A 16,704-nucleotide genomic window follows, 5' to 3' on the forward strand; every position below is an offset into this window, starting at 1 on the left:
GATATAAAAGAGACCTGGTCCTGGGAACCCGTGTAGGACGTAGATAAGTCTTCTTGTGAAAGAGGGGTATCTCTCCCAGAGGGACCCTCATCCCGACCTTTCTCCAGTGTAGCACGGAAGGCCTGAAGGGTAGCTAACATCTCTGACTGTAAGGCCCGACAATCCTTCACTACCTGAGTGGTCTCCTTGCCAGCGAGCTTTAAAATGCACTTATCGCAGAAGGGCTTGCTGTGGTCTTGTGGCAGCTTAGAGTTGCAATACCCGCAGCGCCTGGACTTAGAAGTAGCCTTACCCTTGGACCTACTGGCTGACCCCTGGGCAGAATCCTGGGTCCCTAGAGACAACAACAAAAAGTCCCCATCAGCTACACATGTCCTAAAGGAGAAGGGGGTCTCACAGAGTACCTTGCTCCTACAATAAACAGCCGGATCACTCACCCCCTGTGGCAACCTCGCTGGCTGTCTGCTCGGATGCCCCTTCCATGTCCATGGCGTCTTCACTGCCCCGCAGGATGGCAAAGGTGGACCGGGTGCTGTCCTGAGCGTCCCCTCCTGTTTGCTGCCGAGGTAGTGTGGTCGTGGGCCTGGATCTGCGGTCAACCCGTCTCCAGCCCTGTCCGTGCTGCCTGGGTGCTTTCCCCTGCACCAGCTACAGCGTCTTGTCTTGGTGAATGGCGCCATTTTTCAAGAAGCCCGTCGCCCGGAAGTGACGTTCGGACGGCGCGACGGACTTCCGGGCATGCGCAGAGACGCTGGAACGCACGCCCTGTACCCAGCACCATGCACCGCAGACGGAGCCTACACCGACGCTGCCCGAGATCAAGGTAAGGGGGGCAAAACAGTACAAACGGGGAACAGAGCTGCAAAAAAACAACTCCCCTGTTCATGCAGCCTGTACTATTCCTGTAACTAGGCAGGAACCCCCCCCCCCCCCCCCGAGGGTCTCCCATCCGGGTGGTGACCTCTCTGGACTAACGCATGCTCCCTGCCCACTTGAGCCCAGCTGGGGGAAAAAAGGGGTATAAGAAAAAGAGGTCCCCGACCCCCCTTTTCTCAGAGTCCTCTCTCCGGACGGGGGACAGCGCTATCAAGACAACTCCCGTCTTGTGAGCCTGTAATTAGTCTCCCTCAGGAGACGCTTACCCCATGGAGGTCAGTATCCGACCTTACCTGAGACTACCGCAGGCTCCCTGTCTGCTCGAGTCTCAAGTTCTGGGGAAAGATTTTTGGAGAAAAAAGGTCCCAGACCCCTCCAATTAAAAAGAAAAAAAAAAGAAAAGAAACTTGGTTTCGCTGCCACTTGTGGGAAACACAATCAATAACTGAGGGTCTGAGGGAGGGGTGGGGACTTTTGAACTTGTTGTTGATTGTGTTTCCTGTCAGGTGGACCAGTCATCTCTCAGGTGTGCCGTCCTGGAAGATGACTGGAGAAAACACACATTAGGTCACACTTAACCCCTACACTGCCCCCTGGTGTTAACCCCTTCACTGCCAGTGACATTTTTACAGTAATCAATGCATTTTTAATCGCACTGATTGCTGTATTAATGCCAATGGTCCCAAAAATATGTCAAAATTGTCCGACGTGTCCGCCATAATATCGCAGTCCCAATAAAAAAAAAAAAAAAAAAAAAAAAAAATCGCTGATCGCCGCCATTACTAGTAAAAAAAAAAAAATTATTAATAAAAATGCCATAAAACTATCCCCTATTTTGTATATGCTATAACTTTTGTGCAAACCAATCAAACGCTTATTGTGATTTTTTTTACCAAAAATATGTAGAAGAATACGTATCGGCCTAAACTAAGGGAAAAAAAAATATTTTATATATTTTTGGGGGATATTTATTATAGAAAAATTGTCGCTCTATTTTTGTTTATCGCGCAAAAAATAAAAACTGCAGAGGTGATCAAATACCACCAAAAGAAATCTCTATTTATGGGAAAAAAAAGGATGCCAAATTTGTTTGGGAGCCACGTCGCACAATTGTCAGTTAAAGCGACGCAGTGCCGAATCGCAAAAAGGGGCCTGGTTCTTTAGCTGCAAAATGGTCCGGGGCTAAAGTGGTTAAGCATTATTAAAATCACTGCTCCCAAAAAAGTGTCAGTTTTTAAAACTTTTTTGTGCATTGATACATGTCCCCTGAGTATGTCCCTGGAGTATGTCCCCAATACCAAGCATATAATCTTTAAAATTAGCACTTTTGATTTCTCCCAGACTTTTAAAGGGTGCTCAGTTGTTTTTAATGGTTAACAAAATACTTGCTGCATGCTGGTTGCAAGCATCTATTTAAATTTTAATACTACCTTCTAACATTATCAGTGATGTTAAAAATTGTTCTTTTCTTAAAGACCAAGTAAACATTCATACAACAGATGCCCACAGACTTCTGTGGGGCTGTCTCCAGAGTGTTGTGGAAGGGGCAGGGGCATGGGAGTTCATCTTGTTTGAAAGCTTATCATTTACTAGTCTTCCATGAAATTATACCTTTCTTTTTAGAGTTACACCCTTAATCTACTTGTGAAAATGCTTTTTTTTGTGTTACAGATCAGTTATTTTCTTTAGTACATATTAGTTTACAACTGTGCTATGCATATGAAGCAACAAACGCCCATGTCTAAATTCGGTATCTACTTAGCTATCTAACATGTGAGATGGAAATGGGTCAGGACCAAATTACAGAAGCTCAACAAACTATTAGATTTGACCATACAAATAAGATTGGCCTACCCCTATTGAACTATGAAAGGTCACTTTCCCTCGACAACTGGGTGCATTTCTAAAAAAAAAAAAAAATCTGAGTTTTCTGTCCTGAGAAACTGTACGTACATTTAGCCCGGGTAAATTAATTAACTAAAGTTTTATTTTTTTACATTTTAAATAGCGTAAGGGAGGGTTATAACCCCTGTCAGATTTTTTTTTTTTTCACATCTGTGTCCCATTTGGGAGATTTCACTTCCTGTCCTATAGCCAAAAGAGGAAGTGAGAGGAAATCCCTCCAAAGTAAGGGAATTCCAGTGTGTCACCAGAACTAATGTCCCTATTGGAAGATTTCCCCTCTATTATGCCACGTACACACAGTCGGAGAATCCGTCGGAATGCGTCTTATCGGACCGTGTCGTCAGATAATCCGACTGTGTGTGGTATGCATCGGACTGATTCCGTCCGAATCTCTGTCGGACCCAATTTTCCAACATGTTGGAAATATTTCCCGACCAACTGGGCCGGTTGGACCTAATCCGATCACGTGTAGCGAATTTTGATCGGACCAAGTGCCACGCATGCTCAGATCAAATTCCTACATCAAAGCTATTGGCTACTAGCCTGAATGTAGTCCCATCGTAACGAAATTACGTCACCGCGTTCCTGGCAACTGCTAAATCAGACAACTTGGCCTGACCATTGGTATGCAACAGTTTCGGACACAATCCGTCGGACTAAATCCGACAGACAAAATCCGACGGATTTGGTTGGCAAAATCTCCGACCTTGTGTACGTGGGCTTAGTGTTCTTATGTCAACCCGAAATGTGGGATTTTCTTTTACTTTCAATGACAACAGTAAACAGGACAAATAGTGAGATTATTATTACAGGTATTTCATTCTCTAAACAGAGTCACAGACAGCAATAAAAACTGACAGGTATTCTAATTCCTTTCCACTCAATCCAAAACAAAAAAAAAAAAAAAGTTTTGCTTTTGGTTATACTTTAACCAATTACAGGTTAAAATGCTCTATGTAGCACTAATCTACTATTTGCTTCTAAGTTATTTGACTATCAAAGTTACTTTTTCTTCCAATCAAAGGCTGTCTAAAAGCTTGTCAAACAATATATTGTAACAGAAACAAAAGAAAAATGATAAAAAAGGTACCCACTTCTAGTTGGTGTTCCTTCTCATCGAGGACCTCCTTCTGACATTGCAGGAAATCGGACAGCATTTTGGTCAACTGTTTACGGTCATCTATTTCTGCTGCTAGTCTGCCACTATAATCTGCTAGAAGCATGCAAGCATCATCCACCATCTTTGAAAGCTGATCTCCAGAAGCTTTATCTAAATAGAAAAATAAGAAACCTTTTGCATAAATCCAGGAAGAGTCTTTAAAGAATACTTAGTGCTGAAATAATAAAATGCTCACCAGTAATCTTGTTCAGAAGTGACACATCTTGTACTTCTATTGGCAATGAGCCTATCCTCTGATGCACAGCTGCATCTCCTGAAGCTGCATTTTCCAGTTCCTGCAGTGCCCGTATAAGATCTGTAGTCTGGAAGGAAAAGCTGCATGTTAAGCTTTTAAAATACACCATATACAGTAGGTTTTAGATTCTAAAGCAGTATTAAAACCAGTATATTTTATATACTAAATAATGGTGTATACAACATAAAATCAAGCACAATGACAAAAACGGTATGATTTACAGTGTAGTTACTAGCACACATCTAGAGTTTATTAACACATGCAGCCCAACTGCAATAACTTTGCTGAAGTCAGAAAGGGATAAACATTTGGCAATACTGGCACATACAAAACTGAACCAAATCAGTGATAGCTGTTAAAAATAGGATTTTTATAACAGCTTACCTATAAAAATCCTTTTCTTGAAGTACATCATAGGACACAGGGTCTTAAGTAATTACTAAATGGGTTATGTATGGGCCACCTTCAGGCGTTGACACTGGTAAACCCAATTAAGGAAGTTCACTCCCTATATAACCCCTCCTCCTTCCAGGAGCACATCAGTTTTTGTAGCAAAGCAATATCCTAAATCAGTGCTCGACAAAACCCGGTCGCCAGGTCGCATTGGCGACTAGAATCAGCGACCTTGCGCCTGGGGCAGCATAGCTGGGGGTATCCCGTCTCCGTGGACCCCCCGCGCGCGATCGCGTCGGGCCGCAGGCGGCCGGTAATTGAGCCCCCGGCTTTGAGGCCTTCTGTGATCCTATGGTTCCTTCTGGAATCTGGCGCCCTCTTGTGGTGGCCGTTGGAATTACAACCAACAATGCTAATGGGCCAGTCTTTCTCCATCCCTTTACTTAGAACCCCTAAACAAAACAAAAAAAAAAAAAAAAAAATATATATATATATATATATATATATATATATATATATATAATATATATAATATATATATATTTTTTTTTATTATTATTTATTCTAACACCCTAGAGAGTAAAATGGTGGTCGTTGCAATACTGTCTGTCACACCATATTTGCACAGCGGACTTACAAGCGCACTTTTTTTGGGGAAAAATTTTTTATTTAATAAAAAAAAAAAAAAAGACAACAGTAAAGTTAGCCCAATTTTTTTTTTTTTTTATATTGTGAAAGATAATGTTACGCCGAGTAAATCGATACCCAACATGTCACGCTTCAAAATTGCGCCCGCTCATGGAATGGCGACAAACTTTTACCCTTTAAAATCTCCATAGGCGACGTTTAAAAAATTCTTCAGGTTGCACGTTTTGAGTTACAGAGGAGGTCTGGGGCTAGAATTATTGCTCTTACTCTACCGATCGCAGCGATACCTCACATGTGTGGTTTGAACACCGCTTTCATATATGCGTTCGCTTCTGCACGCAAGCTTGGCAAGACAGGGCGCATTTAAAACAATTTTTTTTTCTTATTTTAACTTTTATTTTTATTTTTTTCACTGTTCTTTTAAAAAAAAAAAAAAAAATGTGTGTCACTTTTATTCCTATTACAAGGAATGTAAAAATCCCTTGTAATAGAAAAAAGCATGACAGGTCCTCTTTTATATATGATATCTAGGGTCAGAGAGACCTCACATCTCATATTTACACTAAAATGCAATTTAAAAATGTCCCTCTAAGAGCTATGGGCAATGACTTGGAGACAGGTGGGGGGCTGGGGGCTATCTTCCCCTCACTCGTCTCCATGTCAGGCCAGGGACAGGTCCAGATCGCCGTCACGGACCTGGCTCCTAACTTTTTTAGCTGGCTCCTAGATTCCAAGCAAATTTGTCAACCCCTGTCCTAAATCCCAAAAGAGGGACGGGACCTCTGTGTCCTATGATTTACTCCAAGAAAAGGATTTTACAGGCAAGCGGTTATAAAAATCCTATTTTTTTTTTTTTTTTTTCAAAAAAAAGTTTTATTAGAATTTTCACATAAGATGAGAACAACAGTATGGGGTTACATGAGTACAAATTGGGTACAAATTGGGTACATATTGGTTACAAAACAGACAGCAACTGCAGAGTACAGAGATACTTTCATTAACATCCGTCCCTGTTCATGTTACGAATTCTTTAGGTAGGTCGGGATATCCTCACTTGAGAATCACGTCTCCAGACAAGGAGAATTTAAAAAGGGGTCTCCTACCAAGGTTCCAGGAACACTTATTGACTGTGAAAATGTGTCTGTAGGAAGAACATGTCTGATAGTGGGGTATAAATCATTGTGGGAAGCACTGTCATGTTTGGAAATGTCGCATGTGGGTGGTAGATGAGATCGTCGGGAATAAAATCAGGGACAGAGTCGTACTGTCAAAATCCTATTTTCTTTACCGTACATCATAGGACACAGAGCCTTAAGTAATTACTTAATGGGACATCCCATAGCAATGCTATACGAGGGGAGGGAGAAACAACCCGCAGAGTACCCATAGATTTGAGGATTTATACTGCTGCCTGCAGTACACTGCGCCCAAAGGCAATATCCTTACATCCACCTGGAAAAAAATTTTTTTGTGAATGTATGTACTGAAGACCAAGTTGCGGCCTTACAGATCTGAGCCATGGAGGCCTGGTGACGCTTTGCCCAATAAGCACTAACTGCTCTGGTAGATTGCGCCTTAACTTGAAAAGGGGGAATCTTACCCCTTAAATCAGAAGTTTGAATTATAACTGCCGAATACACTTAGGAACAGTGGATCTCGATGCTGCCTGTCCTCTTGGTACCCTCTGGCAGAATAAATAAGACATCGGTCTAAAGAATTTGAGCAGTTTCCCTTAAATAGATTTTCACTGCTCTCACCACATCAAGACAATGTAGTTACTTTTCTTTCCTGGAATACGCTTTTGGAAAAAATGATGGCAGGAAAATATCTTGGTCCAGGTAAAAACCTGAAACTACTTTTGGCAAAAAGCCTGGACGAGGGTGTAACACCACTCTTTCCTGATGAATAATCAAATATGTCTCGTTATAAGAAAGAGCAGCCAATTTTGAAACCCTCCTTGCTGAGGATATAGCAAACCACAAATACCAGCTTCCTTGTCAGAAGGACTAAGGAAATATGCTGTATTGGTTCAAATGGTTGTTCTTGTAACACTGACAAAACTAGACTAGACTGACGAAAGTCAAGTCCCAAGGGCTTAAAGGTGATTTAACTAGCAGATTAATCTGCATCACCCCTTGCATAAAACCCTGGTTTAAGAATGCATGTTTTTTTGTTGTTTTTTTTTAAAGTAAAATCGATAAGGCTGAGACTTAGCCTTTAAAGTGGAAGTAAACCCTTCTATTGTTTTCAGTCAAGGAAGCTGCCATCTTGGTCTCTAATGGTTCTTCAACTGCCATAATGCTGCACATGTGATCAGTTATGAAACCAGCCATTGGATGGTTTGAAAGTTTGGTTGAGAGCACAACCAATGTGAAAGTTTGCATTTCCGGAATGCCGGGGCATCTCGGCATATTGTAGCGATTTGGCGATTGGATCCTGCCACTATGCGGCCGCCCAGTGTCACTTTTGCAATTCGTTTCCGATGTGACGCAGGCATTGGTCCACTAGGGGGAGCCATTAATTGCTGTCCCGTTGACTTGTGCCTATCACTCCCTGTGCTTTGCTACTCATTGTGATGCGTTAGTCTATGCAGGCGAGTTGTTGGCGTGTGCATGTGCAGTGGTTTGTCGGCCGGTCCGGATGACGTCACGTCGGTGTACGCCGATTGGATGACTACGGGTGGGACCTGTATACAAAAAGCACGCAATTGGTGTGCTTTTTACAGCTGATATATACGGTGCCTGGTTACCTAATATCTATACCTTGTTGTGGTTGGTGTTTCCTCCCTGCAATGGCCATGCTGGCGCCATTTTCTATTATTGAACATTCCTGTGTGACCCAGCATCATTGTCAGTGTATGGTTACTGTAATTTCATCTTTGAGCCCCCCGCTTTCTGTTTGGGGTTATTAAATCTACACACCTATAAGAAACTTATCCAGTAAGTCAATCCTATGTTTATATATAAATTTATTGATACATTATAAAGCTGTTTTTGGGGGTTTTGCCCATTACAGTAACTTTTTCTCATTTTGTACTTATTGTGTTATACACGCCCCGATAGTGCCTCTGTTCCTCTCTCTTGTTGCAAGAATGCTGAGTATTCTCGCTGCCCAGGACACACCTGTACAGTTTAATAATTGATTTTGTACATTTCTTAATCATTCAACATATGTCTTTGTACCTGTGTAATTATATATGTACTTATTTGATCTTGTTTTCCTTCTATTTTCCGTTAGTCATAAAGCTTAAGCTGCAGAAGAAGCGTGCATACACACGAAACATTGAGCCATTCTTCTTGAACACTACTATTATACCGCAAATTCTGTATCTCCACCTTTCTGTTGGATTTTCGATCTAACTGTGGAATGTTTACAACATTAATTGTCCATAGCCTCCAATTGAAACTTGGTTAAGTTACAGTAGCGGTAATATATTCGATATTGTACATGGGTATGACTATTGGTTGCGACGAGTTTTTAAAGCTTTGTATGAAAAAATGTTTTAATTAATTAATAAAATTACTTTATATATAATTAAAAAAAGTTTTTGTGTTATGGTGCCTAAAAAGTCCATAGTCCCTCTCTTATTCCATTTCATATTATCTTAGGACATGGCACACTTATCTATTTTGTATCCACAGTACCACTCTGTTAGAGGATACATTTACCATTGTTTTCATTCCCCTGGGAATTACTGCTGACGATTTAAGTAATTCGCCTGCCAATTCTCCATTCCTGGAATGAAGACTGCTGATAGGTATGAGACATTCCTTTCTGCCCAAGTTAGAATATGGTTCACCTCTCTCTGAGTTGAGATTCTTGGTGCCCCCTTGGTGATTGATATAGGCTACAGCCGTGGCATTGTCGGATTGGATCCTGACAGGACAAACCCTTAACCTGGAAATCCAGGTCTTTAGAGCCAGATACACTGCCCAAATCTCTAGGATGTTGATGGGCAAGGCTCTTTTGGTTCTTGACCACGGTTTTTGGACAGTTGTCTACTTTAGTACTGCTCCCCAGCCTGAAAGGCTGGCATCTGTCGTTACCACCTTCCAGATAACAGGTCTGAAGGATCTTCCTTTCCGCAGATTCTGGTTAGTAACCACCTATTGAGACTTTGGAACACCCTTGGGGACAGCCGTATTGGCAAGTCCAAAGCTTGGATCGTCTTGTTAGCAGATAGAATACTGTTTTGCAACAGTCTCAAATGGAACTGGGCATAGGGAACTGCTTCGAATGAAGCCACCATCCTTTCTAACAACCTCATGCAAAGGTGAATGGAGGGATCTCATTTGACCTGACCATCTGCACCAACTCTCTTATGGAGTTGTCTTTTGCCTGGACAAGAACACCCCCTTTTTCTGGGCTGTATCTATGATCAGACCCAAATACTCCTGCTTTTTTAGCAGTTTTAAGGGAGACTTCACTAAGTTGAGAACGCAACCAGGTAACTGGTTGTAATGTGTACCCTTACTCCGAACACCGATTGGTCTATTAGCAATAGATCTTCTAGGTATGCCAAGAGTGTTTAAGCCCTGTGCCCTTGACCTGGCTAGAGGTGTGGCTAGCAGTCTTGTGAGCACTCTGGGTCCAGTAGCTGGCCCGAAGGGCAAGGCTATAAACTGAAATGCTGCTGTTCTACTTCGAACCGCAGAAACCCTTGGTGAGCGGTTAATATATAGAAATACAGATATGCATCTATGATGCCGATAGGCACCAGAAGTTTTCCTTCTTGTAGGATAGAAACTACTGATCTGATCGACTTCATAGAAAATAACGGATCTTCAGGAACTGATTTAGATTCTTTTCAATCTAAAATGGATTTGATGAATTTCTGCGTGGATCTGTACATGTACAGGAAACGCATTAAAAAAGGCAATGAAGGTTCTAAGGAACCTAAGAAGAAACAGAACTATCAGCTGACTACTAGAGGTAGCTTGAAAAAACACGAACCATCTTTGTAAGAGGGGGGTAAAACCGCTCTAAGACCCAAAAAAAAGGGTATTTTTCTTACTTATCAAATAAGAAAAAAAATGTGCTAAATTAATAAATATAAAATCAATATATAAAATAAAAACAAATAATAATAATTGAAAGAATTGACAAATAAATGTTCAAGTAATTTAAGGCTGCTGCTCCACTGTGGGATACACACAAATACAAATAGAAACAAATAGGAAAAAGAGCTGCGCCAAAAAAAAACAAAAAAAAAGGAGAAAAAAAACGACACCAATAAAAAAGCAAATAAATGAACCAATACTATAAACAAAAGTCCATAAAGAATTTTGTGTTATTGAAGAAAAAAGTCGATCGCACCACAGCAATTCCACACTTCCTTATCACTACTGTGCCCAGCCACTGACAAATAAATGCGCTTACCAGACGGTAAAGCGTAAGGAGCGTTTATGATCTCAAGCTAATGCCAGCTCCTCGCCTCCACCGAAAGCTTTGCCAATCGGGAACAAACGATCCATGTATTGAGGATTCATATGATGCTCCACATTTTCATTAATACCCAATGTATACGTTCAGAATATAAAAAGAAAGAAGCTTCCTATAGTGTAAAAAACTTCGGCACTTGTTTAATTATAATAGAAATACACTTACATAAAACCAAGAATGATCGCACATAAAAAACAAGCCGGCCGGCAAAACGAGAGCCCGTCCTCCTCTCGTAACATGTGGTGACGTCACAGTGTGCCCTCCCATACGCGTTTCATCATACGTGAAGTTTTCAATGGGGAACGGGCCCACTGCAATGCACCATTAAATAGGGCCAGACCTCGTTCCTCATTTCCCTAGCACTGTTCAGCAAATATAAGCAGCTAAAATCGAATTAAAGGGACCAAAAAACTTTATATTATATTATGTGAAAAATAATATTAGCACAAGCGCAAGGTGGAATGCCTGGTTACTAGAATCTTACATAGCATCTATGGCAAAACATAATGCTTCTGGTAACTCTGCCAATTAATGGGCCTGTTGTGCAGGGACCTTGCTTCAGAGTAAGCTGAAGCAAGGACCTTCAGCTAACTCTGTTAGGGGTAGTATGAAGGTGGAACAAACCATTTCTGTAAGGGTTTGTACCTCAAATTGTGAAGCTGATTCATCAGCTATTTCAACAGTAGAGGAATAATCGGCTTGCTTTTCCCCTCGATCATCTGAGGGTAACACCTCATCTTGTCCCCATTGTTCCCCTGATAAGGGGTTTGGAGTGGGAGTGAGAGATTTAGCACGCTTCCCATCACCTTGGATGGAGGTTGCATTAAAGCCGCTAATCATCCTTCTAAGCCCTGCCGGGCAGAGGAAAATGCATCTTCAGTCACTTATACAGGCTGAAGTGTGAGAAACAGTTGCACCACCACTCGGTTCCAAAGACTCAACCTGGCTTGCCATATCTTGCATCTCCGGAGAGTATAACAGTGTGGAGGCATGGCTGGAGTTCCCAGCGCCTGGTGGTGGAACCTTAGGTGTCTCAGTAGTAGCCTTAGAAGCCATAGTGCTAAGCACAAGCAGAGGTACTAGAAGAACTGTTCTATTTGTTAAGCAATAACAGGAAAAAAAAATACTAAAAGCATAGATAAAACAAATGCTAAACAATTATGTATTTTCCTGTACTGAAAATGCCTGTGTAAACCCCCTCACATGATCCAGCGCTTTATGTGTCCTGTGGCAGTATTGTTTCAGCTGCTCCAGTAGACCACTCTGTGTTCAGAGAGCATCAGCTTTTAAGCTCCTCAGGCGTGAGCCTGATTGATTGTACGCCATCTGTTTTCAAAGGACGCAGAGTCCGCACACGGCACACGCCATTAAGCCACTCCTCTTGCTCGACCCTCCCTCCTCCTTCAGACACAGTCAGGCGGAGGAGGAGAGGAGACTGCAGCTGCCATGCGGCATGTCTCCCCTCTGCTCGCTGTTTTACAAAAAAATAAAAAATATCAAGTAAATGCTTTCACCGCACATCCCACAGGGGGTGGGGGAAGGAGTACTTATGTACTTGTACCCCCTGGCACTCAGTTACCCCCTTTGGGGGTAGGAAGAGCCCCCCTTGGCAGAATCAACAGGGTATATACATACACATTACTCCCTCTAGAGGAGTTTTTAAGGCATTACGACATTAAATGTTAAAGGAAAAGTCATAGGTGCTTTCCTCCAAACCTTTTCCTCGCTGCAGGATACTGCTGTAAACAGACAGATCCAAATTTCACCCATCACGTTGGGCAACGTAGTTAAACCTTCAAATACCTTGGGTCCCTTTTAATAGGGATTCCACTCCTTTGGGCCTTGTATAGCACCCCTGGGGATAACTTTAGCTAATGTAGCAAGACCAAAAAGAGTCCTGGTTCCTAGGGTTCAGCTCTCAAAGAGAAGCGTTACAGGCAAAACCTTGTTCTTCAATGCGAGGCCCGGGTACCATCCTGTGGCCGCAGTGGCGTGGATGGATCCGGTTGTGGAGGATTTTTAAATACAGCATGGATCCCTGCTGGAGCTCCTCAGAGCACATCTTCACTTGTGACCAACTTCTTAGACACTGGCAAAAAAACTGATGTGCTCCTGGAAGGAGGAGCGGTTATATAGGAAGTGAACTTCCTTAATTGGGTTTACCAGTGTCAACACCTGAAGGTGGCCCATAACCCGTTAAGTAATTACTTAAGGATCTGTGTCCTATGATGTACGATAAAGAAAGGTTGCATGAACAGGAACACAAATGCAGTTTAACACTGTATATACTTACTAACCACACCTAGAATGCAGTGTATAATCTTTGGTTCCTATTTAAACAAGAACATAAGGAAACTTAAAACGGAGTTCCACCCAGAAATGGAACTTCCGCTTATCTGGCTACCCCCCCGATTCCAATTGAAAGTAACTAATAATAATTACTCAAGTTCAAAAACAATCTCAGCATTTTTTTATATCATGCAACACCTGAGGTGGGTCTTCAGGAGAACTTTTTGAAGAAGCATTATCATCATCGTCATCATCCTCGTCATCATCTTTGTTTATTTTTATTTCTTCATATGGTCGCTTTTTGTTTTTTTTCTCACCATCTTTAAAATAAAAATTCATATTTAAAATAGATTTAAAACCTGTAAAATATATATATATATATATATATATATATATATATATATATATACATACATATACACACACACACACACACACACACACACACATATACAAGATATACACACACCCACATAGTGGATATACAGACACAAAGTTGACTTGGCCTAATATTACTTACACTACACTTGCAGGTGATTTTTTTTCCTAAAGTGCTCCATTAAAATCACTGATACACCACTATCAGTGGTCAGTTTACTATATATCACTACAAAGTAAACTAGCAAAAGATAAGTTGTATATGGTAATAAGGCCCAGGCCATAAAAGAAGATATTGGATACTTATCTTTTCAGCAGCCTGTGTCTTCAAACTCTGCCGCTTTGTTGATTCCCAGTGACTTCAGTAACATAGGAATCAGAAGGATTAACAGCATCCTGCAGGAAGGGGGTTGGGGGCATGGTGGTAGGTGAGCAGGTATTTGATTCACTCAAGTGTTGAAAAGTTGCCAGGTATCAGCGAAGCGGCTGAGTTTGAAGACACAAGCTGTAAGAAAAGGTAGGTACAAAACATCTTCATTTACAGAATGCGCTTTCATTACTTTGAACCATGATGTAGCAAGGTCCATTTAAACTAAACCTGTTATCAAATAAAAAAGTAACCACTTAAGGATATTGAACATTAGGCATGTGTTCTAAAAACCTGTGACAAAAAAAAAAATCAAAGTTTTCAGTATGCATCTCTTACATCCCAAACCTCACCCCTGCAGCTGCTCCCCTCACCCCTGAGGTCATAAGCTTGAATGAAAAGCAGGCTGTCACCTACGGGGGCCTCCAGAAACAACAAAGAGTCCCCCTTGGGAAGAAAAGAGGCCTTGGGCCTCAAAACAACCTTGTCCTTGTGTAGCAAAAGAAAGTGTTCTATACAGGTTAAGCGGAGTTCCACAAATTTTTAAGAGTTAACCACATTGTAATGTGCGTCGCTTGTGAATTAAAGTTTGGAAACTGATATGTTGTAATTTCTGCAGAAAATACCTCGCCCTCATCCCTTTTATGTCTCAAGCTAGCAACAAAGACTGCCTGGCCCGGTCGTGCAAATGTCTCAATTTCTATTCTGCGTGTAGCGTCTGGCAACAGACTCTTCACCTGTCATCTTAATAAAGCCCTCCTGAATCAATCAGACTTGGGCCGGGCACACAAGGCGACACATTGGGGTAAACTTATCCAGATTGCACCTGGAGAATCTATTAGACTTGCCCTTAATTTGTTACTCACCTTGAGAGCAGAAAAAAGCCTGCGTTGGTTGGCAGCAAAATCTCACATGCAAAAAGATCTATGTTGGCTGCAAAACTTAGCCTTAAAGGGTGCTTTTTGGCTCCCCCTAAAATGTATTGCTCATCAGAAGTCTACACCCAGGATCCGTAGAAAGCACTAACTGAATTCCATAGATTTTATTCAAAACTTTACCAGTCTGTTTCTTTGGCCGATTCTGATGAGCCACTATCTTTTCTCTCTGCAGTTAAACTTCTGAAACTTGTGGATTCCCACAGGGAAATGATGGAGTCACCTGTTATAGTTAAGGAAGTCCTCCAGGTCATTAACATGATGAAACAGGCCTCGTGCCTGACCCAGATGGGTTTTTTGGCAGTCTATTGCCAAAATTTTGCCAACACATTGGCCCCATTATCTGGAAAGGTTCTTTAACTCCCTGCAAACAGGACACAAACTGGACACAGATATGAATACAACATTTATTTCCATAATAAAATTACAGACCAGTCTCTTTAAGCGACAATGATCTCAAGCTACTTACTAAAATCTAGGCCAATAGATTGGCTTCCTTCATAAATACCTATTATTCATAAAGGCCAAGTAGGGTTTATACCAGGTAGACAGGGACCTGACCAAGTACGCTGTGCCATTGACCTTATCTCTATATTGCAATCGGGGGGAACAGGGGGTCAATCTCAAACTGGTATGCTATTGTCCATTGATCTCCAAAAGGATTTCAACTCGGTCTCTTGGCCATATCTATTCGAGCTGCTGAAGGCATGGGGTTTCAGAAATAACTTCCTCACATCTTGCGAGCACTTGAGAACACTAAAGCGAAAGTGAGACTCCAGGGCTTTCACTCTGAGCCTGTTTCGATCGCCAGAGGTAATAGGCAGGGGTGTCCCCTCTCCTTCCTAATATTTGCTATCGCGATTGAAACTCTGCCGATTGCAATCAGGTCGGACTCCAATATCCATGGGGTGTATTGCGATGGGCAAATCCACAAGTGTGCATTGTTTGCCAATGATTTGCTTCTTTTTGTCACCTCGCCATTAATTCCCCTCCCCAATTTAACCCGTCTCTTACACTCTTTCGGATGGGCCTTTGGCCTCCAAGTGAATGAACACAAAATCTCCCATCTCCCAATGATCTCCCATTGTCGTCAGTCACTAGACTACAAGATGCATTTCCGTTTGCGTGGAGGTCAGATTATATACCGTATTCAGGAATTTGACATTTTCCCGATCATCGCTGTATAAAGCAAATTACCCACCCTTTTTTAAAGGATTAGAGGAGGACATCCAGATTTGGGTGGGACATGATTTATCCTGTCTGCAAAAATCCATTCGAACAAAATGACACTTCTCCCCCCATATTTTATATTATTTTTGGTCCCCACCCATAGCAGTCATTCTGATTTATCTATATTTCAGTCCAAACTGGTACGCTATGTGTGGGGTGGTAAGGGTCAAAGACTTTCAAAACAAGGGTTATACTAATAAAACCGTGAGGAATTTTGGGTCTCCCTCATCTGGCCCATTATCATCAGGCAGCGCAGGCGGATCAGCTATCCATGGCATATATTTTTTCACAGCAGCCCCGGTGTGTGGCTGGGAAGGCATTGAGGGGTGGTTTTCTTCTCCTCTACCTCAAGGATAGGTCGGAAACCATTGGGAAATAGCTGGAAGATCACGGGTTATACAACCCTTCTCCCCTTTTTCTTGTCCTATATTTCCGGAGTCTTCACTTCCTTTTGTGCTTTTTATATATGATATACGGGCTACACTACTGCTTTACCCCTGTAGAGATGCTTTTTTTTCTTTTTGGCTATCCATAGGGAATAAAAAGTTATAAGCTCCTGATGAAGCGTTATGGTGAACGCGAAACATTATTTACTGTGTGTATAAAATATTTTTTGTATTGATGGTTCTTTGTTCCTTGATGCCCCCACGTTGGATGCCTATGGGAATATAATGTAGAATATGATGTACTTACAGTACGCTGGACAGTGAAAGATTATGCTCTGAGGCATTGAGATTGTGTTTTTTTTTAAGAAATAAAAATTGTTTAAAATTACCCCCCCTCTTTTTATTATATCTATATTTATGCCTAAAATGTCCATTATTGT

The 16,704-nt window shown here is 41.7% G+C and overlaps 1 protein-coding gene across 3 annotated transcripts in view; it reads right to left on the reverse strand.

Moving 5' to 3' along the window:
* The window catches only part of RPRD1A (regulation of nuclear pre-mRNA domain containing 1A), a 194,556-nt gene that overhangs the window by 98,725 nt on the left and 79,127 nt on the right, over positions 1-16,704 (reverse strand). For all 3 annotated transcript variants that reach the window (XM_077491932.1, XM_077491933.1, XM_077491934.1), the window contains exons 4-6: positions 13,167-13,288; positions 4,137-4,263; positions 3,876-4,051 (exon numbers count right to left, since the gene is read on the reverse strand). In XM_077491932.1, coding sequence (XP_077348058.1) covers positions 3,876-4,051; positions 4,137-4,263; positions 13,167-13,288 — 425 coding nt within the window. The remainder of the gene's footprint in view (positions 1-3,875; positions 4,052-4,136; positions 4,264-13,166; positions 13,289-16,704) is intronic.

This window comes from Lithobates pipiens, unplaced genomic scaffold (assembly GCF_037356315.1).
Source record: "Lithobates pipiens isolate NorthernLeopardFrog02 unplaced genomic scaffold, aLitPip1_a1.2 Scaffold_19, whole genome shotgun sequence".
Lineage (NCBI taxonomy): Eukaryota > Metazoa > Chordata > Amphibia > Anura > Ranidae > Lithobates > Lithobates pipiens.